At 63.4% G+C, this 27,742-nt stretch overlaps 3 protein-coding genes across 6 annotated transcripts; all 3 read left to right on the top strand.

Moving 5' to 3' along the window:
• Window positions 1-26,606, top strand: LOC134433011 (very-long-chain enoyl-CoA reductase). Of its 2 annotated transcripts, XM_063181895.1 has the most exons (14): window positions 1-70; window positions 2,002-2,052; window positions 6,402-6,453; window positions 8,710-8,754; window positions 11,364-11,467; window positions 13,998-14,113; window positions 15,859-15,964; window positions 17,043-17,115; window positions 18,610-18,653; window positions 19,938-19,995; window positions 21,270-21,358; window positions 22,089-22,134; window positions 25,369-25,513; window positions 25,670-26,606. In XM_063181895.1, exons 1-13 carry the CDS (start codon window positions 56-58, stop codon window positions 25,494-25,496), a joined length of 927 nt encoding a protein of 308 aa, XP_063037965.1. In that variant the 5' UTR covers window positions 1-55; the 3' UTR covers window positions 25,497-25,513; window positions 25,670-26,606. The 2 variants fall into 2 exon arrangements, with proteins under 2 accessions (XP_063037965.1, XP_063037964.1); XM_063181894.1 differs by lacking the exons at window positions 18,610-18,653; window positions 19,938-19,995.
• On the top strand, window positions 8,766-10,909 carry LOC134433008 (proprotein convertase subtilisin/kexin type 5-like). Of its 3 annotated transcripts, none has more exons than XR_010031452.1 (4): window positions 8,766-8,986; window positions 9,490-10,286; window positions 10,319-10,709; window positions 10,743-10,909. XR_010031452.1 is itself a non-coding variant. In XM_063181890.1 (4 exons), exons 1-4 carry the CDS (start codon window positions 8,768-8,770, stop codon window positions 10,825-10,827), a joined length of 1,185 nt encoding a protein of 394 aa, XP_063037960.1. In that variant the 5' UTR covers window positions 8,766-8,767; the 3' UTR covers window positions 10,828-10,909. The 3 variants fall into 3 exon arrangements, 1 of the variants encoding a protein (XP_063037960.1); XM_063181890.1 differs by having other exon boundaries at window positions 9,490-10,033; window positions 10,373-10,709; XR_010031453.1 differs by lacking the exon at window positions 8,766-8,986 and having other exon boundaries at window positions 9,450-10,286.
• PRR36 (proline rich 36) lies at window positions 25,957-27,157 on the top strand. Its single transcript, XM_063181877.1, has 2 exons — window positions 25,957-26,628; window positions 26,675-27,157. Exons 1-2 carry the CDS (start codon window positions 25,957-25,959, stop codon window positions 27,155-27,157), a joined length of 1,155 nt encoding a protein of 384 aa, XP_063037947.1.
• Window positions 27,158-27,742: the final 585 nt, after the last annotated feature.

Raw genomic sequence — 27,742 nt, forward strand, 5'->3', positions numbered from 1 at the left:
GGGGCGGGTCACGTGGGGGCGGCGGGGGCGGCGGGAGCGGCGGAGCGGAGCGGCCATGAAGCACTACGAGGTGAGGCGGCCGCGCTGCCCGCGGCCCGGGCCGGACACCGGCACCGGGGCGGCCCCGAGCCTCCGGCCCCGCCGGTCCCGCACGGCGCCATCGCGGCGGTCCCGCGGAACCCGCGCGTTCCGCCCCGGGGCAACCGGGACGCGCTGTGCGCATGCGCGGTGGGTTTGCGATGTGCGCGTGCGCGTCAGGGAGCGACAGGTGTGGGTGGTGGGGCGGAGCTTAGGGCGACGAGGGGGCGTGGCTTCAGGAAGGGGCGTGGTCTCGTGGAAAGGGGCGGGGCTTGGGGTCCCGGTGCGCTCGGTGGTCCCGGAGGGTCCCGGAAGGTCCCGGAGGGGCCCGGGAGGGCCCCGCGGTCGCAGCAGCGCCCTGAGGGACCGCAGTGAGCCCGGGAGGGCCCCGGTGTCACCCCCAGAGCGCCATTGTCGCTGTCACCGTCGCTGTCACCATCCCTGTCACCGTCACTGTCACCGTCACCGTGCCCCGGGTGGCTCCAAGGCACGGCCCCGGTGGCCCACGGAGCTGTCACTGTCACCTTCCCCCCCATGGCAGTGTCACCCTCCCCAGTGTCACCCCCCTATGGCAGTGTCACCTTCCCCCCGTGGCAGTGTCACCCTCCCCCCGTGGCAGTGTCACCCTCCCCAGTGTCACCCCCCCATGGCAGTGTCACCTTCCCCCGTGGCAGTGTCATCACCCCAGTGTCACCTTCCCCCCGTGGCAGTGTCACCCTCCCCAGTGTCACCCCCCCATGGCAGTGTCACCTTTACCCCGTGGCAGTGTCACCCTCCCCCCATGGCAGTGTCACCCTCCCCCCGTGGCAGTGTCACCCTCCCCAGTGTCACCTTCCCCCCGTGGCAGTGTCACCCTCCCCAGTGTCACCTCCCTGCCACGGCGGTGTCACTTCCCCAGAGCCACCTCCAGGCCACCGCGGGGTCACATTGAGGGCCACCTCCAGATCCACCCCAGGGCCACCACGTGGCCACCAGAGAGCCACCAGGTGCCACCATGAGGCCACCTCCAGGGCCACCATGGAGCCACCTCCAGGGCCACCCCTGTGCCACCTCCAGGGCCACCTTCAGGGCCACCAGGTGCCACCTCCAGAGTCACCTCTTGGGCCACCCCCAGGACCACCAGATGCCACTTCCAGGGCCACCCCCAGGGCCACCTCCAGGGCCACGCCTGTGCCACCCCTGGGCCACCATGAGACCACCATGGGCCCCCCCTGGGCCACCAAGAGGCCACCATGGGGCCACCCCAGAGCCACCCCTGAGCCACCTCCAGGGCCACCAGGGGCCACCCCAGAGCCACCACAGGGCCACCTCCAGGCCATTACACTGCCACCCCAGGGCCACCTCCAAGGCCACCCCCAGGACCACCAGATGCCACTTCCAGGGCCACCTCCAGGGCCACACCTGTGCCACCCCTGGGCCACCATGAGGCCACCCCTGGGCCACCATGAGGCCACCATGGGGCCACCCCAGAGCCACCATGGGGCCACCTCCAGGGCCACCCCTGAGCCCCCTCCACGGCCACCAGGTGCCACCTCCAGGGCCACCATGGAGCCACCTCCAGGGCCACCCCCAGGGCCACCAGGTGCCACCACGAGGCCACCTCCAGGGTGACCCCCGAGCTACCACATGGCCACCTATGGTGCCACCTCCAGGGCCACCTCGAGGGCCACCAGGGGCTACCAAATGCCACCAAGGGGTGGGGGGGGTTGGGTGTGTTTATATTTAGCGCCGCCCGGGGCCGGTCGGTGTCGCGTTTCGGTGGCCATGGAGGCGGCGGTGTCGCCCCGCGGGGGTGGCCCGGGGGTGGCCCCGGTGCCGGGGGTGGCCGCGGTGCCGGGGGTGGCACCGGGGGTGGCCGGGCTGTGGCCCCCGGTGGCCCCTCCCGGGAGGCGGCCCCGGAAAGCGGCGCTGCTCTTCTTCGAGGTGGAGATCCTGGACGCCAGGACCAGGGACAAGCTGTGCTTCCTGGACAAGGTAGGGGACAGCTGGGGACATGGGGACAGCTGGGGACATGGGGGACACGGGGACATGGGGACATGGGGGGACATGGGGACCAGGGACAAGCTGTGCTTCCTGGACAAGGTAGGGGACACGGGGGACAGCTGGGGACATGGGGACATGGGGACATGGGGGGACATGGGGACAGGGGGGGACATGGGGACAGGGGGGACAGCTGGGGACATGGGGACCAGGGATAAACTGTGTTTCCTGGACAAGGTAGGGGGACATGGGGGGACATGGGGACCAGAGACAAGCTGTGCTTCCTGGACAAGGTAGGGGACACGGGGACATGGGGGGACATGAGGGGAGATGGGGGGACATGGGGACAGGGGGGGACAGCTGGGGACATGGGGGGACAGCTGGGGACATGGGGGGACATGGGGACATGGGGGGGACATGGGGGGACATGGGGGGACATGGGGACATGGGGGGACATGGGGGGACATGGGGACCCTGGACAAGCTGTGCTTCCTGGACAAGGTAGGGAGACATGGGGGACAGCTGGGGACATGGGGACAGCTGGGGACATGGGGACATGGGGGGGACGTGGAGGGACAAGGGGACATGAGGACACAGGGGGTCATGAGGACATGGAGGGACAGGGGGACATGGGGGGACAGGGAGACACAGGGACATGGAGGGGATAGGGGGACATGAGGGGACATGGGGGGACAAGGGGACATGGGGGGGATAGGGGGACATGAGAGGACATGGGGGGACACGGGGACATGGGGACATGGGGGGGATAGGGGGACATGAGGGGACATGGGGGGACACGGGGACATGGGGACATGGGGGGACATGGGGACCAGGGACAAGCTGTGCTTCCTGGACAAGGTAGGGGGACATGGGAACATGGGGGGACATGAGGGGACATGGGGGGACATGGGGGGACATGGGGATGGGGGGACAGCTGGGGACATGGGGGGACATGGGGGGGACAGCTGGGGACATGGGGGGACATGGGGACATGGGGACATGGGGGGACATGGGGATGGGGGGAAAGCTGGGGACATGGGGGGACATGGGGACATGGGGGGGACATGGGGACATGGGGACATGGGGGGGACATGGGGACATGGGGACATGGGGACATGGGGGGGACATGGGGACATGGGGACATGGGGACATGGGGGGACATGGGGATGGGGGGAAAGCTGGGGACATGGGGGGACATGGGGACATGGGGGGGACATGGGGACATGGGGACATGGGGGGGACATGGGGACATGGGGACATGGGGACAGGGGGGGACATGGGGGGACATGGGGACCCTGGACAAGCTGTGCTTCCTGGACAAGGTAGGGAGACATGGGGGACAGCTGGGGACATGGGGACAGCTGGGGACATGGGAACGGGGGGGGACGTGGAGGGACAAGGGGACATGAGGACACAGGGGGTCATGAGGACATGGAGGGACAGGGGGACATGGGGGGACAGGGAGACACAGGGACATGGGGGGTACAGGGGGACATGAGGGGACATGGGGACCAGGGACAAACTGTGCTTGCTGGACAAGGTATGGGGACAGCTGGGGACAGGGGAGGGATAGAGGGACATGGGGGGACAGGGGGACATGGGGGGGACATGGAGACACATGGGGACATGGGGGGACATGGGGACATGGAGGGACATGGGGACAGGGGACAAACTGTGCTTCCTGGACAAGGTATGGGGACAGGGGACATGGGGACCGGGGAAGATGGGGCTACATGGAGACACAGGGACATGGAGGGGACAGGGGGACATGAGGGGACAGGGGGACATGGGGGGGACAGGGGGACATGGGGACATGGAGACACATGGGGACGTGGAGGGACAGGGGGACATGGGGGGACATGGGGACATGGGGCGGATAGGGGGACACGGGGGGACGTGGGGACAAGGGACAAACTGTGCTTGCTGGACAAGGTATGGGGACAGCTGGGGACATGGGGACATGGGGGGGACATGGAGACACATGAGGACACGGGGGGGACATGGGGACAGCATGGTGGGATATGGGGACATGGGGGGACTAAGGGACACGAGGGGACAGGGAAAACCGGACATGGGGGGGATAGAGGGACATGGGGGGACATGGGGACAAGGGACAAACTGTGCTTGCTGGACAAGGTACACAGGGAACGGGGGACATGGGGACATGGAGGGACAGGGGGACAAGAGGGGACATGGAGACACATGGGGACAGCATGGGGGGACAGGGGGACATAAGGGGAACATGGGGACTGTGTCATGAGGGGACATGGGGACAGCGTGGGGGGACAGGGGGACATGGGCAGTCATGGGGACTAAGGGACATGGGGACATGGGGGGGACACAGGGGGACATGGGGACAAGAGGGGGATGGAGGGACATGGGGACACGGGGGGGACACAGGGGGACATGGGGACAAGAGGGGGATGGAGGGACATGGGGACACGGGGGGGACATGGGGGGACTAAGGGACATGGGGACATGGGGACATGGGGGGGACACAGGGGGACATGGGGACAAGAGGGGGATGGGGGGACATGGGGACATGGAGGGACATGGGGACACGGGGGGGACATGGGGCGACTAAGGGACATGGGGACATGGTGGGACACAGGGACATGGGGCCATGGGGACAGGAGGGCCACGGAGGGACATGGGGACATAGGGGAGCATGGGGGCATGGGGACAGGGGGGACGTGAGGGGACACAGGGACAGCAGGGGGGACAGGGGGACATGGGGGGACAGGGGGACACAGGGGATGGGAGGGCAATGGGGGCCCCGGGGACACAGGGGGACATGGGGAAATGGGGACTAAGGGACGGGGGGGGACATGGGGACAGCAGGGGGACATGGGGGGGATGGAGGGGACAGGGGGACATGTGGACTGCAAGAGGGGACATGGGGACACGGTGGGACACGGGGACATGGGGACACAGGAGGACATGGGGGGACAGGGGGGACAGCAGGGGACATGGGGACGGGGGGGACATGAGGGTACAGGGGGATATGAAGGGACATGGGGACGGGGGGGGACATGGAGACACGGGGGGACACGGGGACACGGGGGGACATGGCGGGTGGAGGGGCCAGGGGGACACATGGGGACAGAGGGGGGACAGGAGGACATGGGGGGGACTAAGGGACAGCATGGAGGGACATGGGGGACACAGGGACAAGAGGACACGGGGACATGGGGAGACATGGACAGCAAAAGGGGACAAGGGGACATAAGGACATGGGGGGACATGGGGACAGCATGGTGAGACACGGGGACCAGGGGGACAGCAGGAGGACATGAGGACATGGAGGGGACAGGGGGACATGGGGGGGACAGGGGGACATGGGGGGGACAGGGGGACACAGGGGGACATGGAGGGGACAGGGGGACATGGGGGGGACAGGGGGACATGGGGGGACAGGGGGACATGGGGGGGGACATGGGGGACATCAGGGGCGATGGGGGGGGGATATGGGGACATGGAGGAACACAGGGACAAGAGGGGACATGGGGACTTGGGGCACATGGGGGGACATATGGACATGGAGGGACAGGGGGACATGAGGGGACAGGGGGACACAGGGGGACATGGGGGGACAGGGGGACATGGGGGGACATGGGGCCATGGTGGGGACTAAGGGACATGGGGAAAGGAGGGGACGGGGGCACACAGGGACATGGGGGGACAGGGGAACAGGGGGACAGGGGGACATGGAGGGACAGGGGGACATGGAGGGACAGGGGACATGGGGGGACAGGGGGACACAGGATGGGAGCGCAGCGTGGGGACACAGGGACACACGGGGTGACGTGGGGAACTGGGGACATGGGGGGGACATGGGGACAGGGGGGCACATGGGGGGACATGGGGACACAGGGTGACATGGGGACAGCAGTGGGGACAGGGGGACATGGGGGGACAGGGGGACATGAGGACCTGGGGGGACTAAGGGACAGTGTGGAGGGACGTGGGGGGACACAGGGACACGGGGAGACACGGGGACACAGGGACAGCATGGGGGACAGGGGGACAGGAGGGGACAGAAGGACACAGGGGGACAGGAGGGGACAGAGGGACACAGGGGGACACAGGGACATAGGTGGCCATGGGAGAGACATGGGACACGGGGTGACATGGGGACAGCACACAGGGGGACACGGGGACAGCCTGGGAGGGGACAGGGGTAGCCTGGGAGGGGACAGGGGTGGCCCTGCGCTGTCCCCATGTCCCCTGAGTGCCATCGCTGTCCCCAGGTGGAGCCTGGGAGGGGACAGGGGTGGCCTGGAAGGGGACACGGGTGGCCCTGCGCTGTCCCCATGTCCCCTGAGTGCCATCGCTGTCCCCAGGTGGAGCCTCAGGCCACGGTGGCCGACATCAAAAACCTGTTCAGCAAGAGCCGTGAGTGGGGACAGGGACAGGGGGACAGGGACAGGGGGACAGGGACAGGGGGACAGGGAGGGGGAGATGGGGAGGGGACAGGGAGGGGACAGGGATGGGGACAGGGAGGGGGACAGGGGGACAGAGGAGACAGGGACATGGGGACAGGAAGGGACAGGGAGGGGACAGGGACGGGGACAGGGGGATGGCGACAGGGACAGGGAGGGGGACGGGACATGGAGACATGGGGACAGGGAGGGGACAGGGAGGGGACAGGGGGACATGGGACTGGGAAAGGGATGGCGATGGGGGACGGGGGGACATGGGGACTAGGAGGGGACAGGGAGGGGACAGGGAGGGGACAGGGGGACATGGGACTGGGAAAGGGATGGCGATGGGGACGGGGGGACATGGGGACAGGGAGGGGACAGGGAGGGGACAGGGAGGGGACAGGGGGACATGGGGACATGGGACTGGGACAGGGATGGGGATAGGGGGACATGGGGACAGGGATGGGGATAGGGGGACATGGGGACAGGGAGGGGACATGGGGACAGGGAGGGGGACATGGCATAGGGAGAGGAAGGGCACATGGGGACAGGGAGACAGAGGGGACAGGGACAGGGGACATTGGGACAGAGATATGGGGACAGGGACAGGGACGGGGACAGGGAGGACATGGGGATGGGGGACAGGGGACAGAGATGGGGACATGGGATGGGGACAGAGGGACAGGGAGGGGACAGGGACAGAGGGACATGAGAACAAGGAAGGGACAGGGAGGGGACAGGGGGGACAGGGGACAGGGAGGTGACACGGATGGGGCACATGGGGACAGGGAGGGGACGGGGGAAATGTGACAGGGACGGGGACAGGGACGGGGACAGGGACGGGGACATGGGGACAGGGAGACAGAGGGGACAGGGACGGGGACAGGGGGGACAGGGGACCAAGGGGATGAGGACAGGGGACACTGGGACAGAGATTTGGGGACAGGGACAGGGGGACAGGGACAGGGAGAGGGGACAGGGACAGGGACGTGGGGACCCTCAGTGTGCCTGGGACAGGTCACTGAGCCATGGGGACATGTCACCAGGCCGTGTCACCGTGTCACCGTGTCACCGGGCCCGGGGGGCCTCCTTGTCCCTGTCCCCATGGGGGCTGTGTCCCCTCAGTGCTACGATCCCTGTCCCCTCTGTGGCCATGTCCCCCCAGTGCCACCCCCACTGTCCCCACAGTGCCACCCCCGCTGTCCCCATGGGGGCTGTGTCCCTGCAGTGCCACTGTCACTGTTCCCTGGGTGTCATCCCCACTGTCCCCACAGTGCCACCCCTGCTGTCCCCACAGTGCCACCCCCACTGTCCCCTGGGTGCCACCCCCACTGTCCCCTGGGTGCCACCCCCACTGTACCCACAGTGCCATGATCCCTGTCCCCTCTGTGGCCATGTCCCCCCAGTGCCACCGTCACAGTCCCCACAGTGCCACCCCTGCTGTCCCCACAGTGCCACCCCCACTGTCCCCTGGGTGCCACCCCCACTGTCCCCACAGTGCCACCATCCCTGTCCCCTCTGTGGCCATGTCCCCGCAGTGCCACTGTCCCTGTCCCCTGGTGCCACCATCCCTGTCCCCTTGATGGCCATGTCCCCATGGTGCCACTGTCCCTGTCCCCTGGTGCCACCATCCCTGTCCCCTGGTGCCACTCCTGCTGTCCCCATGGTGCCACCATCCCTGTCCCCTTGATGGCCATGTCCCCATGGTGCCACCCCTGCTGTCCCCTGGTGCCACCATCCCTGTCCCCATGGTGCCACTGTCCCTGTCCCCTGGTGCCACCATCTCTGTCCCCTTGATGGCCATGTCCCCCTGGTGCCACCGTCCCTGTCCCCATGGTGCCACTGTCACTGTCCCCATGGTGCCACCGTCCCTGTCCCCATGGTGCCACCCCCGCTGTCCCCATGGTGCCACTGTCCCTGTCCCCTGGTGCCACCATCTCTGTCCCCTTGATGGCCATGTCCCCCTGGTGCCACCATCCCTGTCCCCATGGTGCCACCCCCGCTGTCCCCATGGTGCCACTGTCCCTGTCCCCATGGTGCCACCCCCGCTGTCCCCATGGTGCCACCGTCCCTGTCCCCATGGTGCCACCCCCGCTGTCCCCTGGTGCCACCGTCCCTGTCCCCATGGTGCCACCCCTGCTGTCCCCTGGTGCCACTGTCCCTGTCCCCATGGTGCCACCCCCGCTGTCCCCTGGTGCCACCATCCCTGTGTCCCTGTGTCCCGCAGATCCCCAGTGGTACCCAGCGAGGCAGTCCCTGCGCCTGGACCCCAGTGAGTGACACCAATGTCCCCAACTGTCCCCAACTGTCCCCAGGTGTCCCCAGGTGTCCTCTGGGGTGTCCCCGGATGTCCCCAGGTGTCCCAACTGTCCCCAGGTGTCCCAGGTGTCCCCAGGGTGTCCCCAGCTGTCCCCAGGGATGTCCTCAGGTGTCCCCAAGGTGTCCGCAGGTGTCACCAAGTGTCCCTCAGGGATGTCCCCCAGGTGTCCCCAAGGTGTCCCCAGGTGTCCCCACGGTGTCCCCAAGTGTCCCTCAATGTCCCCAGGTGTCCCCCAGCTGTCCCCAGGTGTCACCAAGTGTCCCTCAGGGATGTCCCCCAGGTGTCCCCAAGGTGTCCCCAGCTGTCCCCAAGTGTCCCCAGGGGTGTCCAAGGATGTCCACGGTGTCCCCATGGTGTCCCCAAGTCTCCCCATGGGATGTCCCCCAAATGTCCCCCGGTGTCCCTCAGTGTCCCTCAGTGTCCCCAGGGGTGTCCAAGGATGTCCCTGGATGTCCCCAAAGTGTTCCCAAGGTGTTCCCAAGGTGTCCCTGGATGTCCCCAGGTGTCCCAGCTGTCCCCAGGGATGTCCTCAGGTGTCCCCAAGATGTCCCCAGGTGTCCCCAGGGTGTCCCCAAGTGTCCCTCAATGTCCCCAGGTGTCCCCCAGCTGTCCCCAGGTGTCACCAAGTGTCCCTCAATGTCCCCAGGTGTCCCCAAGGTGTCCCCAGGTGTCCCCAAGTGTCCCCAGGGGTGTCCAAGGATGTCCACGGTGTCCCCACGGTGTCCCCAAGTGTCCCCTAGGGATGTCCCCCAAATGTCCCCCGGTGTCCCTCAGTGTCCCCAGGGATGTCCTCAGCTGTCCCCAGGGGTGTCCAAGGATGTCCCCAGGTGTCCTCAAGATGTTCCCAAGGTGTCCCTGGATGTCCCCAGGGATGTCCCCGGTGTCCCCAAGGTGTCCCCAGGGATGTCCCCAGCTGTGCCAGCTGTGTCCCCCCAGTTGCCCACGGTGTCTCCCAGGTGTCCCCCAGGTGTGCCCCAGATATGCCCCAGGTGTGTGCCCAGGTGTGTGCCAGGTGTGTGCCAGGAGCGCTGGGTCTGTGCCAGGAGTGCTGGGTGTGTGCCCAGGTGTGCCAGGTACCCCTCCAGGTGTGCCCAGTTGTGTCCCAGATGTGTGCCAGGCGTGCCCGAGTGCGTGCCCAGATGTGCCGGCTGTGCCCAGGTGTGCCCAGATGTGTGCCAGGTATGCTCAGGTGTGCTAGGTGTGTGCCAGGTGTGCCCAGGTACCCCCCCAGGTGAGCCAGGTGTGAGCCAGGTGTGCCCGGGTGTGCCCGGGTGTGTGCCAGGTGTCTCACCTGGCGTTCCCTCGTGTGCCCAGGTGCCCCTCAGGCGTGCCCAGGCCTGTGCCCAGGTGTGCTCTAGGTGTGCGCCAGAAGTGTGCCAGGTGTCCCCAGGTGTGCCCAGGTGTGCCAGAGGTGTGCCAGGTGCCCCTCCAGGTGTGCCCAGGTGTGCCCAGGTGTGCCAGAGGTGTGCCAGGTGTCCCCCCAGGTGTCCCCCCAGGTGTGCCCAGGTGTGCCCAGGTGTGCCCAGGTGTGTTCCAGATGTCCCCAGGTCCCCTCCAGCTGTGTCCCCAGGTGTGCCCAGGTACCCCCCCAGGTGTGCCCAGCTATGCCCAGGTGTGTTCCAGATGTCCCCAGGTGTGCCAGGCACGCCCCAGGAGTGCTCAGGTGTGTCCCCAGATGTGCCCAAGGGTATGCCGCGTGTGTGCCACGTGTGTGCCCAGGTGTGTGCCAGGTGTGCCCAGGTGTGTGCTCAGAGATGCCCCAGGGGTGCCCCAGGTGTGCCAGGTGTGTGCCAGGTGTGTCCCCAGTTGTGCCAGGCATACCCAGGCATGCCTAGGTGTGCCAGGTGTTTCCCAAGGTGTGCCAGGTGTGCCCAGGTGTGTGCCAGGTGTGTCCCCAGTTGTGCCAGGTGTGTGCCGGGTGTGCCCAGGTGTGTGCCCAGGTGTGTGCCGGGTGTGCCCAGGTGTGTGCCCAGGTGTGTGCCAGGTGTGCCAGGTGTCCCCCCCAGGTGTGCCAGGTGTCCCTAGGGATGTCCCCAGGTGTGCCCGGTTGTGCCCAGGTGTGCCAGGTGCCCCAGGTGTGTGCCAGGTGTGCCAGGCATGCCCAGGTGTGCCCAGGCGTGCCCAGGTGTGCCCAGGCGTGCCCAGGTGTGCCAAGTATGCCCAGGTGTGCCCAGGCGTGCCCAGGTGTGCCAGGTATGCCCAGGTGCCCCAGGTGTGTGCCCAGGTGCCCCAGGTGTGTCCAGGCATGCCCAGGTGTGTGCCAGGTGTGCCAGGTGTGCCAGGTGTGCCCAGATGTGCCAGGTGTGCCAGGTGTGTGCCCAGGCGTGCCCAGGTGTGCCAGGTGCCCCAGGTGTGCCCAGATGTGCCCCAGGCGTGCCCAGGTGTGCCCGGTGCCCCAGGTGTGCCCAGGCGTGCCCAGATGTGTGCCCAGGTGTGTGCCCAGGCATGCCCAGGTGTGCCCAGGTGTGCCCAGGTGTGTGCCCAGGCATGCCCAGGTGTGCCCAGGTGTGCCCAGGCGTGCCCAGGTGTGTGCCCAGGTGTGCCAGCTGTGCTCTCCGCAGAGGGGCGCTCTCTCAAGGACGAGGATGTGCTGCAGTCGCTGCCCGTGGGCACCACGGCCACGCTCTACTTCCGGGACCTGGGGGCGCAGATCAGCTGGGTCACGGTCAGTGTCACCTGTGTCACCTGTGCCACCTGTGTGTCACCTCTGTGTCACCTGTGTGTCACCTGTGTCATCTGTGTCACCTGTGTCACCCCCTGTGTCACCTGTGTCACCTGTGTGTCACCTCTGTGTCACCTGTGTGTCACCTGTGTGTCACCTCTGTGTCACCTCTGTGTCACCTGTGTCACACCTGTGTGTCACCTCTGTGTCACCTCTGTGTCACCTGTGTGTCACCTGTGTGTCACCTGTGTCATCTGTGTCACCTGTGTCACCCCCTGTCACCTGTGTCACCTGTGTCACCTGTGTGTCACCTGTGTGTCACCTGTGTGTCACCTGTGTCACCTGTGTCATCTGTGTCACCTGTGTGTTACCTGTGTCATCTGTGTCACACCTGTGTGTCACCTGTGTCACCCCCTGTGTCACCTCTGTCACACCTGTGTGTCACCTGTGTGTCACCTGTGTCACCTGTGTGTCACCTCTGTGTCACCTGTGTGTCACCTGTGTCACACCTGTGTGTCACCTGTGTGTCACCTGTGTCACATCTGTGTCCCCATGTCCGTCTGTCCCTGCTCCTCAGTGTTCCATGTCCCTTGTGTTCACCTGTCCCAGGTGTCACTGTCCCCTCTCACCTGTCCCAGGTGTCCCTCACCTGTCCCCTCTCACCTGTCCCAGGTGTCCCTCACCTGTCCCCTCTCACCTGTCCTCTCTCACCTGTCCCAGGTGTCCCTGACTGTCCCAGGTGTCCCTGTCCCCTCTCACCTGTCCCTCACCTGCCCAGGTGTTCCTGATGGAGTACACTGGCCCTCTCCTCATTTACCTGTCCCTCACCTGTCCCCTCACCTGTCCCCTCCCCTGTCACCTGTGCAGGTGTCCCTGACTGTCCCAGGTGTCCCTGTCTGTCCCCTGTCCCCTGTGTGTCCCCTGCCCAGGTGTCCCTGACTGTCCCTGTCTGTCCCCTCACCTGTCCGTGACTGTCTCAGGTGTCCCTGACTGTCCCTGATTGTCCCCTGTCCCTTACCTGTCCCAGGTGTTCCTGACGGAATACGCCGGCCCCCTGCTCATTTACCTGTCCCTCACTGTCCCAGGTGCCCCTGACTGTCCCAGGTGTCCCTCACTGTCCCTGTCTGTCCCTGTCTGTCCCCTGTCACCTGTGCAGGTGTCCCTGACTGTCCCTGTCTGTCCCTGTCCCTTACCTGTCCCAGGTGTTCCTGACGGAGTACGCCGGCCCCCTGCTCATTTACCTGTCCCCTCTCACCTGTCCCAGGTGTCCCTGACTGTCCCTGACTGTCCCCTGTCCCTCACTGTCCCAGGTGTCCCTGTCTGTCCCTGTCTGTCCCCTGTCCCCTGTCCCAGGTGTCCCTGACTGTCCCAGGTGTCCCTGTCTGTCCCTGTCTGTCCCTGACTGTCCCTGTCTGTCCCCTGTCCCCTGTCCCAGGTGTTCCTGACGGAGTACACCGGCCCCCTGCTCATTTACCTGTCCCTCACTGTCCCAGGTGCCCCTGACTGTCCCAGGTGTCCCTCACTGTCCCTGTCTGTCCCTGTCTGTCCCCTGTCACCTGTGCAGGTGTCCCTGACTGTCCCTGATTGTCCCCTGTCCCTTACCTGTCCCAGGTGTTCCTGACGGAATACGCCGGCCCCCTGCTCATTTACCTGTCCCTCACTGTCCCAGGTGCCCCTGACTGTCCCAGGTGTCCCTCACTGTCCCTGTCTGTCCCTGTCTGTCCCCTGTCACCTGTGCAGGTGTCCCTGACTGTCCCTGTCTGTCCCTGTCCCTTACCTGTCCCAGGTGTTCCTGACGGAGTACGCCGGCCCCCTGCTCATTTACCTGTCCCCTCTCACCTGTCCCAGGTGTCCCTGACTGTCCCTGACTGTCCCCTGTCCCTCACTGTCCCAGGTGTCCCTGTCTGTCCCTGTCTGTCCCCTGTCCCCTGTCCCAGGTGTCCCTGACTGTCCCAGGTGTCCCTGTCTGTCCCTGTCTGTCCCTGACTGTCCCTGTCTGTCCCCTGTCCCCTGTCCCAGGTGTTCCTGACGGAGTACACCGGCCCCCTGCTCATTTACCTGTCCCTCACTGTCCCAGGTGCCCCTGACTGTCCCAGGTGTCCCTCACTGTCCCTGTCTGTCCCTGTCTGTCCCCTGTCACCTGTGCAGGTGTCCCTGACTGTCCCTGTCTGTCCCTGTCCCTTACCTGTCCCAGGTGTTCCTGACGGAGTACGCCGGCCCCCTGCTCATTTACCTGTCCCTCACTGTCCCAGGTGTCCCTGACTGTCCCTGACTGTCCCCTGTCCCCTGCCCAGGTGTCCCTGTCTGTCCCTGACTGTCCCTGTGTGTCCCCTGTCCCCTGTCCCAGGTGTTCCTGACGGAGTGCGCCGGCCCCCTGCTCATTTACCTGTCCCTCACTGTCCCAGGTGTCCCTGACTGTCCCAGGTGTCCCTCACTGTCCCTCACTGTCCCTGTCTGTCCCTGTCTGTCCCCTGTCACCTGCCCAGGTGTCCCTGACTGTCCCTGTGTGTCCCCTGTCCCTTACCTGTCCCAGGTGTTCCTGACGGAGTACGCCGGCCCCCTGCTCATTTACCTGCTCTTCTATTTCCGGGTGCCGTTCCTGTACGGGCCCCGCTACGACTTCACGGCCAGCCGGCACCGCGTGGTGCAGTGAGTGACACCGGGGGGACACCTTGGGGACACCTTGGGGACAGTGGGGACACCTTGGGGACAGTCACGGCCAGCCGGCACCACGTGGTGCAGTGAGTGACAGTGAGGGGACACTGAGGGGACACTGGGGACACCTTGGGGACACTGGGGACAGTCACGGCCAGCTGGCACCGCGTGGTGCAGTGAGTGACAGTGAGGGGACACTGAGGGGACATTGGGGACACTGGGGACACTGGGGACAGTCACGGCCAGCCGGCACCGCGTGGTGCAGTGAGTGACACCGGGGGGACACCTTGGGGACATTGGGGACACTGGGGACAGTCACGGCCAGCCGGCACCGCGTGGTACAGTGAGTGACACCGGGGGGACACCTTGGGGACACTGGGGACACTGGGGACACCTTGGGGACAGTCACGGCCAGCCGGCACTGCGTGGTGCAGTGAGTGACACCGGGGGGACACCTTGGGGACACTGGGGACACCTTGGGGACACTGGGGACACTGGGGACAGTCACGGCCAGCCGGCACCGCGTGGTGCAGTGAGTGACACCGGTGGGACATTGAGGGGACACTGGGGACACCTTGGGGACATTGGGGACACCTTGGGCACAATGGAGACATCGGGGATGTCAGGGACATTGGAAGCATTGGGGACATTGGGGACAGTCACCACCAGCCAGCACCACATGGTCCAGTGAGGGACACTGGGGACACCTTGAGGACATCTTGGGGACACTGGGGACGCCTTGGGCACAATGGGGACACCTTGGGGACAGTCATGGCCAGCCGGCACCGCGTGGTGCAGTGAGTGACACCGGGGGGACATTGGGGACACTGGGGACACCTTGGGGACAGTGGGGACATCGGGGATGTCAGGGACATTGGAAGCATTGGGGACATTGGGGACAGTCACCACCAGCTGGCACCACATGGTCCAGTGAGGGACACTGGGGACACCTTGAGGACATCTTGGGGACACTGGGGGCATTGGGGACACCTTGGGGACATTGGGGACACCTTGGGGACACTGGGGACATTGGGAGGACATTGGGGACAATGGGGACATTAGGGACAATTAGGGGATTGGGGACATTAGGGGGACACAGGGGACAATGGGGGGTTGGGAACATTGGGGGGTTTGGGGACACTGGGGACATCAGGGACAATGGGCATGCTGGGAGACATTGGGGATGTTGGGGACATCAGGGACACTGGGGACACCGGGGGGGGGGGGGGGGGACATTTGGGACATTGGGGGTTATGGGGGGATGTGGTGACATCGGGGAGACACTGGGGACACTGTGGGGGACAATGGGGACAATGGGGACATTGGGGGAACATTGGGGACAATGTGGACAATGGGAACATTGTGGACAATGGGGACAATGGGGACATTGGGGACAATGGGAACATTGGGGACAATGGGGACACTGTGGGGGACATTGGGGACATTGTGGACAATGGGGACAATGGGGACATTGGGGGAACATTGGGGACAATGGGGACAGTGGGGACAATGGGACAATGGGGACAGTGGGGACAATGGGGACATTGGGGACATTGGGGACAATGGGGACATTGGGGGAACAATGGGGACATTGGGGACATTGGGGACACTGGGGCTTGCAGGGCCCATTGTGGGGACACTGGCCAGGTGGTGGGGACAGGGGGAGGTGTCCCACGTGTGTCCCAGGTGTGTGCCAGGTGTGTCCCCAGTGTCCCCAACGGTGTCCCCAACGTCCCCAGCCTGGCGTGCTGCTGTCACTCGTTCCACTACGTCAAGCGGCTGCTGGAGACGCTGTTCGTGCACCGCTTCTCGCACGGCACCATGCCCCTGCGCAACATCTTCAAGGTGAGACTGCCACCCGAGTGTCACCTGTGTCACCTGTGCCACCCCCTGTCACCTGTGTGACACCTGTGTGACACCTGTGCGACACCTGTGTCACTGCCCTGGGCATTGTCCTGTCCCCTTCTCACACGGCACCGTGCCCCTGCGCAACATCTTCAAGGTGGGACACCTGGGACACCCGAGTGTCACCTGTGTCACCTGTGCCATCCCCCTGTCACCTGTGTGACACCTGTGTGACACCTGTGTGTCACCTGTGTCACTGCCCTGGGCAGTGTCCTGTCCCCTCCCTGTCCCCTTCTCGCACGGCACCATGCCCCCGCGCAACATCTTCAAGGGGGGACACCTGGGACACCCGAGTGTCACCTGTGTCACCTGTGCCATCCCCCTGTCACCTGTGCCACCTGTGCCATCCCCCTGTCACCTGTGACACCTGTGTGTCACCTGTGTGACACCTGTGTGACACCTGTGTGACACCACCCTGTCACCTGTGTGTCACCTGTGTGTCACCTGTGTGTCACCTGTGTGACACCTGTGTGACACGTGTGCCACACTCCCAGCACTGCTGTCCCCTCCCTGTCCCCTCCTTGTCCTTGTCCTTGTCCCTGTCCCCACCAGTTCTGGCGCAGTGGCACTGACCCTGTGCCACACCTCTGGGGTGTCACTGTCACCTGGGTCACCTGGCTGTCCCCCTGGGTCACCTCTGCCACCCCCTGTGTCCCCTCTGTGTCACCTCCCTGTCACCTCTGCCACCCCCTGTCCCTGCCCAGCCCTGACCCCGTGTGACATCCTCCAGGTGTCACTGTCACCTGGGTCACCTCCCTGTCCCCCCTGGGTCACCTCTGTGTCACCTCTGCCACTTCTGTCACCTCTGGGTCACCTCTGCCACCCCCTGTCCCCACTTGGCCCTGACCCCGTATGGCGTCATCCTGGTGTCACCTCTGCCACCCTGTCCCCTCCCTGTCCCCTCAGTGTCCCCTCCATGGCAGCCCCGCACACCTGCTGTCCCAAGGTGTCCCCTGCCTGCCACTGCCACATCCCCAAAGTGTCCCCAATGTCCCCAACGTGTCCTCAATGTCCCCAGAACTGCACCTACTACTGGGGCTTCGCTGCCTGGATGGCGTACTACATCAACCACCCGCTGTACACCCCGCCAGGTGAGTGACACCGTCACTGTCACCTGTGTGTCACCTGTGTGTCACTGTCATTGTCACCTGTGTGTCACTGTCACCTGTGTGCCACCTGTGTGTCACTGTCACTGTCACTGTCACCTGTGTGTCACCTGTGTGTCACCCGTGTGTCACTGTCATTGTCACCTGTGTGTCACCTGTGTGTCACCTGTGTGTCACTGTCACTGTCACCTGTGTGTCACTGTCACCTGTGTGTCACTGTCACTGTCACCTGTGTGCCACCTGTGTGTCACTATCACTGTCACTGTCACTGTCACCTGTGTGTCACCTGTGTGTCACTGTCATTGTCACCTGTGTGCCACCTGTGTGTCACCTGTGTGTCACCTGTGTGTCACTGTCACTGTCACCTGTGTGCCACCTGTGTGTCACTGTCACTGTCATTGTCCCTGTCACCTGTGTGTCACTGTCACTGTCACCTGTGTGTCACCTGTGTGTCACTGTCACTGTCCCCATTACATCAACCACCCGCTGTACACCCTGCCAGGTGAGTGACACTGTCATTGTCACCTGTGTGCCACCTGTGTGTCACCTGTGTGCCACTGTCACTGTCACCTGTGTGTCACCTGTGTGTCACTGTCACTGTCACTGTCGCCTGTGTGTCACCCGTGTGTCACTGTCACTGTCCCCATTACATCAGCCACTCGCTGTACACCCCGCCAGGTGAGTGACACTGTCACCTGTGTGTCACCTGTGTGTCACCTGTGTGTCACTGTCACTGTCACCTGTGTGTCACTGTCACTGTCCCCATTACATCAACCACTCGCTGTACACCCCGCCACGTGAGTGACACCGTCATTGTCACCTGTGTGTCACCTGTGTGTCACTGTCATTGTCACCTGTGTGTCACCTGTGTGTCACTGTCACCGTCACTGTCACCTGTCCCTGTCCCCATCTCCGTGTCCCCTTGTCCCCCTGTGTCACCAGGACACACACGGGGGGTGTCCCTGTCCCTGTCCCTGTCCCTGCCACGCCCGTGTCCCTGCAGGAGGGGACACTGTGGGTGTCCCTGTGTCCCTCTGTCCCTCTGTCCCTCTGTCCCTGTCTGTCTGTCCCCATGCTGACCCCCTCGTGTCCCTGTCCCTCTGTCCCTGTGTCCCTGTCCCCATCCCCATCTCTGTCCCCCCTTTGTCCCCATCCCTGTCCCCCTGTCTCCCTGTCCCTGTGTCCGTCTGTCCCCCTGTCCTTGTGCTGACCTCTCCGTGTCTCTGTCCCTTTGTCCCTGTGTCCGTCTGTCCCCATGCCTGTCCCTGTGTCCCTGTCCCTCTGTCCCTGTGTCCCTCTGTCCATCTGTCCCTGTGTCCGTCTGTCCCCGTGCCTGTCCCTGTGTCCCTCTGTCCCTCTGTCCCTGTGTCCGTCTGTCCCCGTGCCTGTCCCTCTGTCCATCTGTCCCCGTGTCCGTCTGTCCCCTTTGTCCCTGTCCCCGTGTCCGTCTGTCCCGCTCTGACCCCGTCTGTCCCCCAGCGTACGGTGACGATCAGGTGAAGCTGGCGCTGGCTGTGTTCCTGGTGGGTACGGGGGACACTGGGGGGACACTGGGGGACACTGGGGGGACACTGGGGGACACTGGGGGACACTGGGGGACACTGGGGGGACATTGAGGGGGGACATTGGGGGGACATTGAGGGGGACATTGGGGGGACACTGGGGGGACACTGGGGGGACATTGAGGGGGACATTGGGGGGACACTGGGGGGACACTGGGGGACATTGAGGGGATATTGGGGGACACTGGGGGGACATTGGGGGGCTGGGAATGGGGGCTTTGGGGGGTTTGGGGGGGTCAGGACGGGGATTTGGGGGGTCGTGGCAGAGTTGGGGGGTCCCAGTGGGGGTTTGGGGGGCTGGGAGAGGGGTTTGGGGGGTTTGGGGGGGTCCCAGTGGGGTTTGGGGGGTTTGGGGGGGCCCATGGGGGGTTTGGGGGGTTTGGGGGGTTGGGATGGGGAGTTTGGGGGGGCTCCCGGTGGGTTTGGGGGGGTCCCAGTGGGGTTTGGGGGGGGTTTGGGGGGGCCCATGGGGTGTTTGGGGGGTCCCAGTGGGTTGAGGGGGGGCTGGTCTGGTCTGGGCTCTTTTGGGGGTCTGGGGGTTCCATTGAGGGTTTGGGGGGCTCCCAGTTGGTTTGGGGGGGGCTGGGATGGGGGATTTGGGGAGGGGTCTGGGGGGCCATGGGGGGTTTGGGGGGCTGTGGGGGGCCCATGGGGGGCTGAGGGAACAGGAATGGGGGATTTGGGGGGTCCATGGGGGGTTTGGGGGGTCATGGGCGGTTGGGGGGAGTTCAGGGGGTTTGGGGGGGCTATGGGGGGCTGAGGGAACAGGAATGGGGATTTGGGGGGTCCATGGGGGGTTTGGGGGGTCCATGGGGGGTTTGGGGGGAGTTCAGGGGGGTTTGAGGGTTTGGGGGGCTATGGGGGGGCTGAGGGAACAGGAATGGGGGATTTGGGGGGTCCATGGGGGGGTTTGGGGGGTCCATGGGCGGTTTGGGGGAGTTCGGGGGGTTTGAGGGGTTTGGGGGGGTCCCAGTGAGGGTTTGGGGGGTTTGGGGGGGCTCAGGGAATTGGAATGGGGGATTTGGGGGTGCCGTGGGGGTTTGGGGGGGTCCCAGTGGGGCTGGGGGGCTCTGGGCAGATTTTGGGGGGCTGGGGGGGTTTGAGGGGCCATGGGGGGCTCTGGGCACATTTTGGGTGGCTGGGGCCGTTTTGGGGGGTCCCAATGGGGACATTGGGGGGTCCCTGGGGGGGTCCTGGTGCCACCCCCGCCGTGACCCCTCCGTGACCCCTCCGTGACCCCCCCAGTTCTGCCAGCTCGGGAACTTCTCCATCCACGTGGCCCTGAGGAACCTGCGGCCGGCGGGTGAGGGGACAGCGGGGACACTGGGGACAGTGGGGACAGTGGGGACAATGGGGACATTGAGGGGACATTGAGGGGACAGTGGGGACATTGAGGGGACAGCGGGGGACACTGGGGACAATGGGGGGATTGGGGACAGTGGGGACATTGAGGGGACATTGGGGACACTGGGGACATTGAGGACATTGAGGGGACAATGGGGACACTGGGGACAGCGGGGACATTGGGGACAATGGGGTGTTGGGGACATTGGGGACATTGAGGGGACATTGGGGACATTGGGGGGACATTGGGGACATTAAGGGGACATTGGGGACAGCGGGGACATTGAGGGGACATTGGGGACAGCAGGGACATGGTGGACATTGAGGGGACAGCCAGGGGACATTGGGGACAGTGGGAGCATTGGGGGACACAGAGGGACATTGGGGACAGCCAGGGGACAGTGGGCAGACATGGGGACATTGGGGACACTGAGGGACACGGGGGACATCAGGGACACTGGGGACATTGAGGGGACAGTGGGGACAGTGGGGGACACAGAGGGGACATGGAGGGGACATGGAGGGTGGCACCTGTCTGGGGCGTGGCCTGGGGGGTGACACGTGTCCTGAGGGTGTCACCAGTGTGTGACCCGTGTCCTACGGGATGTCACCGGTGTGTCCCCGTGTCTGTCCCTGTGTCCCCATGTGACAGTGCGTGTCCCGTGTCCCCATGTGTCCCCCGTGTGTCCCTGTGTCCCCATGTGTCCCCATGTGTGTCCCTGTGTCCCCGTGTCACAGTGCCTGTCCTGTGTCCCCATGTGTCACCAGTGTCCCCCCCTGTGTCCCCACGTCCGGGGGTGTCACCGGTGTGTCCCTGTGTGTGCCGTGTCCCCGTGGTGCTCTGTGTCACCGGTGTCCCCCCATGTCACCGGTGTCCCCCTGTGTCACCGATGTCCCTGTGTGTCCCCGTGTGTCCCTGTGTGTCACCAATGTCCCCGTGTGTCACCGATGTCCCCATGTGTCACTGATGTCCCCGATGTCCCCGACGTCCCTGTGTGTCACCGATGTCCCTGTGTGTCACTGATGTCCCTGATGTCCCCGACGTCCCCGTGTGTCACCGATGTCCCCGTGTGTCCCCGTGTGTCCCCGTGTGTCCCCGTGTGTCACTGATGTCCCCAATGTCCCCGTGTGTCACTGATGTCCCTGATGTCCCCGTGTGTCACTGATGTCCCCAATGTCCCCGATGTCCCCGTGTGTCACTGATGTCCCCGATGTCCCCGTGTGTCCCCGCAGGCTCCAAGACGCGCAAGATCCCGTACCCGACGCGGAACCCGTTCACGTGGCTGTTCCTGCTCGTGTCCTGCCCCAACTACACCTACGAGGTCACGGACACTGGGGACACTGGGGACAGTGGGGACAGTGGGACAGTGGGACAGTGGGGACAATGGGGACACTGGGGACAGTGGGGACATTGGGGACAGTGGGGACAATGGGACAATGGGGACAATGGGGACACTGGGACAATGGGGACAGTGGGGACATTGGGGACAGTGGGGACAGTGGGACAATGGGGACAATGGGACAACGGGGACAGTGGGGACATTGGGACAGTGGGGACAACGGGGACAGTGGGGACAGTGGAGACAAGGGGGACAGTGGGGACAATGGGGACAATGGGACAGTGGGGACAGTGGGGACAGTGGGACAATGGGGACAATGGGGACAGTGGGGACAGTGGGACAGTGGGGACAATGGGGACAACGGGGACAATGGGGACAGTGGGGACAATGGGGACAATGGGGACAGTGGGGACAGTGGGGACAATGGGGACAGTGGGGGACATGGGGACAGTGGGGACATGGGGACAATGGGGACACCTGGGGGGCTGTGACATCCCTGGGGACACCTGGACACCCTGGGGACACCTGGGGGGTGTGACAGTCTTGGGAGGGGACACGGCCATGGGGACATCGCGGTGCTGGGGGTGTCACTGGAGGATGGGGACACTGCCCAAAGGTGACATCCCCATAAGTGACACCCACAGGTGACACCCCACAGGTGACACCCACAGGTGACACCCCACAGGTGACAGTCCCCAATTTGTCCCCCCAGGTCGGTTCCTGGATCGGTTTCACCATCATGACCCAGTGCCTGCCCGGTGAGGGGACAGCAGGGGACACATGGGGGGACATGGAGGGACATGGAGGGGACATGGAGGGGACATGGGGGGGCATCAGGGGACATGAGGGGACATGGAGGGGACGGGGGGGGGGACATGGGGGGGAGACAAGGGGACAAGGAAGGGACACACGGGGGGACATGGAGGGGACATGAGGGGACACAATGGGGGACATGAGGGGACATGGGGGGACATGGAGGGGACAAGGAGGGGACACTGGGGGGACATGAGGGGACATGAGGGGGACAAGGAGGGGACACAGGGGGGACACAGAGGGGACATGAGAGGGACAAAGGGGGACACGGAGGGACATGGAGGGGACAATGAGGGGACACATGGAGGGGACACATGGGGGGACATGGAGGGGACACATGGGGGGGACACATGGGGGGGACACATGGAGGAACATGAGGGGACATGAGGGGGACAAAGGGGGACACGGGAGGGACATGAGGGGACACAGAGGGGGACAAGGAGGGGACACAGAGGGGGACAAAGGGGGACATGGAGGGGACACAGGGTGGGACATGGAGGGGACATGAGGGGACAATGAGGGGGACACAGAGGGGACCAGGAGGGGACATGGTGGGGGCATGGAGGGGACACTGAGGGGGACACAAGGGGACGCGGGACGGGGGGTGACACCCCAGAGACCCCGGTCCGGTGTCCCCTCTGTCCCTGTCCCCTGTGCCACTCCAGGGTCCCCAGGGATTTTGGGGGGATTCAGGGTGGATTTGGGTGGATTTAGATGGATTTGGGGGCGATTTGGGGAATTTGGGGTGATTTGGGGTGGTTTAGGTGGATTTTGGGGTGGATTTGGGTGGTTTTTGGGGTGATTTGGGTGGATTTGAGGGGGATTTGGGGGGGATTCAGGTGGATTTGGGGTGGTTTAGGTGGATTTTGGGGTGGATTTGGATGGGTTTTTGGGGTGGATTTGAGGGGGATTTGGGGGGCATTCAGGTGGATTTGGGGGTGGTTTAGGTGGATTTTGGGGTGATTTGGGGCGGATTTAGGAGTGATTTTGGGGGGATATGAGGCGGATTCAGGGTGGATTTAGGTGGATTTGGGGGAATTTGGGGTGGATTTGGGAACGATTTTTGGGGGGGGTTGGGGTGGTTTAAATGGATTAGGGGTGGAATTGGGGTGGATTCGGGGGGATTTGTGTGGATTTTGGGGGGATCTGGGAGGATGTGGGGTGGATTTTGGGGTGGATTTTGGGGAATGGGTTGGATTTGGGGTTTTGGGGTGGATTTGGGGGTTTTGGGTGGATTTGGGGGGATTTGAGGTGGGTATGGGTTGAATTTAGGGGTGATTTGGGATCTGGGAGGATTTGAGTTGGATTTGGGTGACTTGGGGTGAGTTTTGGGGGGATTTGAGGTGGTTTGGGGTGATTTGGGGTGGAATTGTGTTGGATTTGGGGGATTTTGGGGTGGATTTAGGGGTGGATTTAGGAGGGACTCGGGTGGATTTTGACAGGATTTGGGGTGGATTTTGGGGTAGATTTAGGAGGGATTTGGGGAGGATTTTAGGGTGATCCAGGTGGATTATTGGGGGTGATTTGGGGTGGATTTTGGGTGGATTTGGTGGTTATTGTTTCGATTTTGGGGTGATTGGATGGCTTTTGGGGAGATTTGGGGTGGTTTAGATGGATTTGGGTTGGATTTGGGTGGAATTAGGGTGATTTGAGGTGGATTCAGGTGGATTAGGGGTGATTTGGGGTGGAATTGGGATGGATTTGGGATGGATTTAGGGGTCATTGTTTAGATTTTGGGGTCATTTGGGGTGGATTTAGGGGTGGATTTCGGGGTGACTTGGAGGGGAATTTTGGGGCATTTGGGTTGGATTTGGGGTGGATTTTGTGAGGAGATTTGGGTGAATTTTGAGTGGATTTGAGTGGATTTTGGGGTGGATTTGTGTTGGATTGGGGTGGATTTCGGGTAGATTTTGGGGGGATTTGGGGTGGTTTGGGGTGGATTTTGTGTGGATTTGGGTTGGATTTGGGGTGGATTTGGGGTGGTTTAGATGGATTTGGGTTGGATTTGGGTGGATTAGTGGTGATTTGGGGTTGATTTTGGGGAATGTGTTGGATTGGGGTGGATTTGGGGTAGATTTTGGGGGGATTTGGGGTGGTTTGGGGTGGATTTTTTGTGGATTTGGGGTGGATTTGGGTTGGATTTGGGGTGGTTTAGATGGATTTGGGTGGATTTAGTGGTGATTTGGGGTGGATTTTGGGTAATGTGTTGGATTGGGGTGGATTTGGGGTGGTTTGGGGTGGATTTTGTGTGGATTTTGTGTGGATTTGGGTTGGATTTGGGGTGGTTTAGATGGATTTGGGTGGATTTAGTGGTGATTTGGGGTGGATTTTGGGGAATGCGTTGGATTTAGGGGTGGATTTAGGAGCGAATCTGGGTGGATTTTGAGGGGAATTGAGTGGATTTTGGGGGAATTTGGGGTGGATTTAGTGAGGAGATTTGGGTGGATTTTGGGGTGGATTTGGGTGGATTTTGGGGTGGATTTGTGTTGAATTGGGTGGATTTAGGGGGATTTTGCGTGGGTTTGTGTGGATTTGGGGTGGATTTTGGGGTGATTCGGGGTGGGTTTAGGAGTGGATTTGGGGTGGGTTTGGGGGATTTGTGTTGGATTCAGCTGGATTTGGGGTGGATATGGACGGATTCAGGTGGATTTTGTGGGGAATTGAGTGGATTTTGGGCTGGATTTGGGGTGGATTTCAGGGTGCCTTGGGGGGGATTTTGGGGTGGATTTGTGTTGGATTTAGGGGGCTTTTGAAGGGATTTGGGTGGATTTGGGTTGGATTTGGAGTGGATTGTGAGGGGAATTGAGTGGATTTTGGGGTGGATTTGTGTTGGATTCAGGTGGATTTGGGGTGGATATGGATGGATTCAGGTGGATTTTGTGGGGAATTGAGTGGATTTTGGGCTGGATGTGGGGTGGATTTCAGGGTGACTTGGGGGGGATTTTGGGGTGGATTTGTGTTGGATTTAGGGGGCTTTTGAAGGGATTTGGGTTGGATTTGGAGTGGATTGTGAGGGGAATTGAGCAGATTTTGGGGTGGATTTGTGTTGGATTGGGGTGGATTTAGGGGGATTTTGCGTGGATTTTGGGGGGATTTGTGGTGTCCCCGCGGTGCCAGCCGTGTCCCGGCCGTGTCCCTGCGGTGTCCCCGCGGTGCCAGCCGTGTCCCTGTCCCCGCAGTGGCGCTCTTCTCGCTGGTGGGGTTCGTGCAGATGGCGATCTGGGCTCAGGGCAAGCACCGCAGTTACCTGCGCGAGTTCCGCGATTACCCGCCCCTGCGCTCGCCCATCGTGCCCTTCCTGCTGTGACACCGCCCTGGGGACAGCCCCCAGTGTCCGCTTCCTGCTGTGACACCGAGGGGACATCGAAGGGACAGACTCCAGTGTCCCCTTCCTGCAGTGACACCGCCGGGGGGACACCACAGGGACAGCCCCCAGTGTCCCCTTCCTGCTGTGACACTGAGGGGACACCGAGGGGACATCCCCCAGTGTCCCCTTCCTGCTGTGACACCGCGAGGATGTCCCTCAGTGTCCCCTTCCTGCTGTGACACCGAGGGGACATCGAGGGGACATCCCCCATCATCCCCTTCCTGCTGTGACAGCAAGGGGACACCACAGGACAGCCCCCAGTGTCCCCTTCCTGCTGTGGGGACACTGCAGGGACAGCCCCAGAACATCCCCCGTTGTCCCCTCCCCATCCTGGGGACACCTTGGGGACACGGTGCTCTCTGCTGTCCCCTCCCTGCTGTGACACTCTGGGGACACCGTGATGTGTCCCCGCCAGTCCTGCCCTGAGCCTTGGGCACAGAGAGGGGCAGGGGACATGAGCCCCTTGTCACCCTGGTGTCACAGCAGGACACGGCAGTGTGGCCACACCGTCCCTTGTCACCTCCAGGGTGCCAGCCCCGGTGGCAGTGTCACCTCCAGGGTGGCAGTGTCACCTCCATGGTGGCAGTGTCACCTCCAGATGCCATCCCTGGTGGCAGTGTCCCCTCCGTGGTGGCAGTGTCACCTCCCTGGTGGCAGTGTCCCCTTCTCGGTAGCAGTGTCACATCCAGGGTCCCATCCCCAGTGTCACCTCCATGATGGCAGTGTCCCCTCTGTGGTGGCACTGTCCCCTCCACGGTGGCCGTGTCACCTCCATGGTGGCAATGTCACATCCAGGTTGGCAGTGTCACCTCCAGATGCCATCCCTGGTGTCCCCTCCATGGTGGCAGTGTCCCCTCTGTGGTGGCAGTGTCACATCCAGGGTGGCAGTGTCACATCCAGGTTGGCAGTGTCACCTCCAGATGCCATCCCTGGTGTCCCCTCCATGGTGGCAGTGTCCCCCTCTGTGGTGGCAGTGTCACATCCAGGGTGGCAGTGTCCCCTCCCTGGTGCCATCCCCAGTGGCACTGTCCCCTCCACGGTGGCAGTGTCACCTCCATGGTGGCAGTGTCATCTTCAGGGTCCCATCTCCAGTGTCCCCTCCCCAGTGGCAGTGTCACATTCAGGGTGGCACTGTCACCTCTGTGGTGGCACTGTCGCATCCAGGCTCCCATCCCCGGTGTCCCCTCCCCAGTGGCACTGTCACCTCCAGGGTGCCATCCGTGGTGTCCCCTCCCCAGTGGCAGTGTCACCTCCATGGTGGCACTGTCCCCTCCTCGGTGGCAGTGTCACATCCAGGGTCCCATCTCCAGTGTCACCTCCATGGTGGCAGTGTCACCCCCATGGTGGCACTGTCCCCAGCAGCACTGTCCCCGTCACCCCAAGCCACCCCTGGTGACACCGCGGTGTCACCCCCTGTGTCCCCTGCCCAGTGCCACCCCCTGTCCCTGTCCCCGTCCCCGCAGGTGACAATAAATGCCATCCCCCCTCCGTGTGTGGCTGTCATTGTGTCATTGTCCCCTCCCTGGGGACACCTTGGGGACAATCCCAGGCTGAGGGGGGGCGGTGGCTTCGCGATGTCCCCAAGCACAGTGACACGGTGACACAGAGCCAGCGCCGTGTGTGACAGCTTTATTGGGGGGTGGCCTCGTGTCACCGTCACCGGGGTGTCACTCGGGTGTCACGTGTCATTCAGTGTCACTCAGTTCCTCAGGTGTCACCAGGTGTCACTCGGGTGTCACTTGGTGTCACCAGGTGTCATTCAGTGTCACTCAGTGTCACTCAGGTGTCACTTGGTGTCACTCGGTGCCCCAGATGTCACTCAGTGTCACCAGGTGTCACTCGGTTCCTCGGGTGTCACTCGGTGTCACCAGGTGTCACTCGCGTGTCACTCGGAGTATCCCAGATGTCACTCAGGGGTCACTCGGTGTCATCGGGTGTCACTCGGTTCCTCGGGTGTCACTTGGGTGTCACTGCGGTGTCACCTGACAGCTTTATTGGGGGGTGGCCTCGTGTCACCATCACTGGGGTGTCATCCTGTGTCACTCGGTGATGTTTCCAGTGTCACTCAGGTGTCACTTGGTGTCACTCAGTGTCACCAGGTGTCACTCGGGTCCTCGGGTGTCACTCGGAATCCCACATGTCACTTGGTCTCACCACGGTGTCCCTGGTGTCACTGTCACTCAGTG

This window comes from Melospiza melodia (genome assembly GCF_035770615.1).
Source record: "Melospiza melodia melodia isolate bMelMel2 chromosome 17 unlocalized genomic scaffold, bMelMel2.pri SUPER_17_unloc_1, whole genome shotgun sequence".
Lineage (NCBI taxonomy): Eukaryota > Metazoa > Chordata > Aves > Passeriformes > Passerellidae > Melospiza > Melospiza melodia.

Excerpts from the sequence above, each read along its gene's own strand:
- LOC134433011 (XM_063181895.1), top strand. Across the intron at positions 2,053-6,401 it reads AGCTGTGCTTCCTGGACAAG|GTGGAGCCTCAGGCCACGGT; the intron begins GTAGGGGACAGC and ends CGCTGTCCCCAG. Across the intron at positions 17,116-18,609 it reads CCCGCTGTACACCCCGCCAG|CGTACGGTGACGATCAGGTG; the intron begins GTGAGTGACACC and ends TCTGTCCCCCAG.
- LOC134433008 (XM_063181890.1), top strand. The coding sequence starts at position 8,768 with ATGTCCCCAACTGTCCCCAACTGTCCCCAGGTGTCCCCAGGTGTCCTC. Across the intron at positions 10,034-10,372 it reads GTGCCCAGGTACCCCCCCAG|GTGTGCCCAGGTACCCCCCC; the intron begins GTGAGCCAGGTG and ends CTGTGTCCCCAG. Across the intron at positions 10,710-10,742 it reads TGTGTCCCCAGTTGTGCCAG|GTGTGTGCCGGGTGTGCCCA; the intron begins GTGTGTGCCGGG and ends GTGTGTGCCCAG.
- PRR36 (XM_063181877.1), top strand. The coding sequence starts at position 25,957 with ATGTGTCCCCGCCAGTCCTGCCCTGAGCCTTGGGCACAGAGAGGGGCA. Across the intron at positions 26,629-26,674 it reads CTCCATGGTGGCAGTGTCAT|ATTCAGGGTGGCACTGTCAC; the intron begins CTTCAGGGTCCC and ends TGGCAGTGTCAC.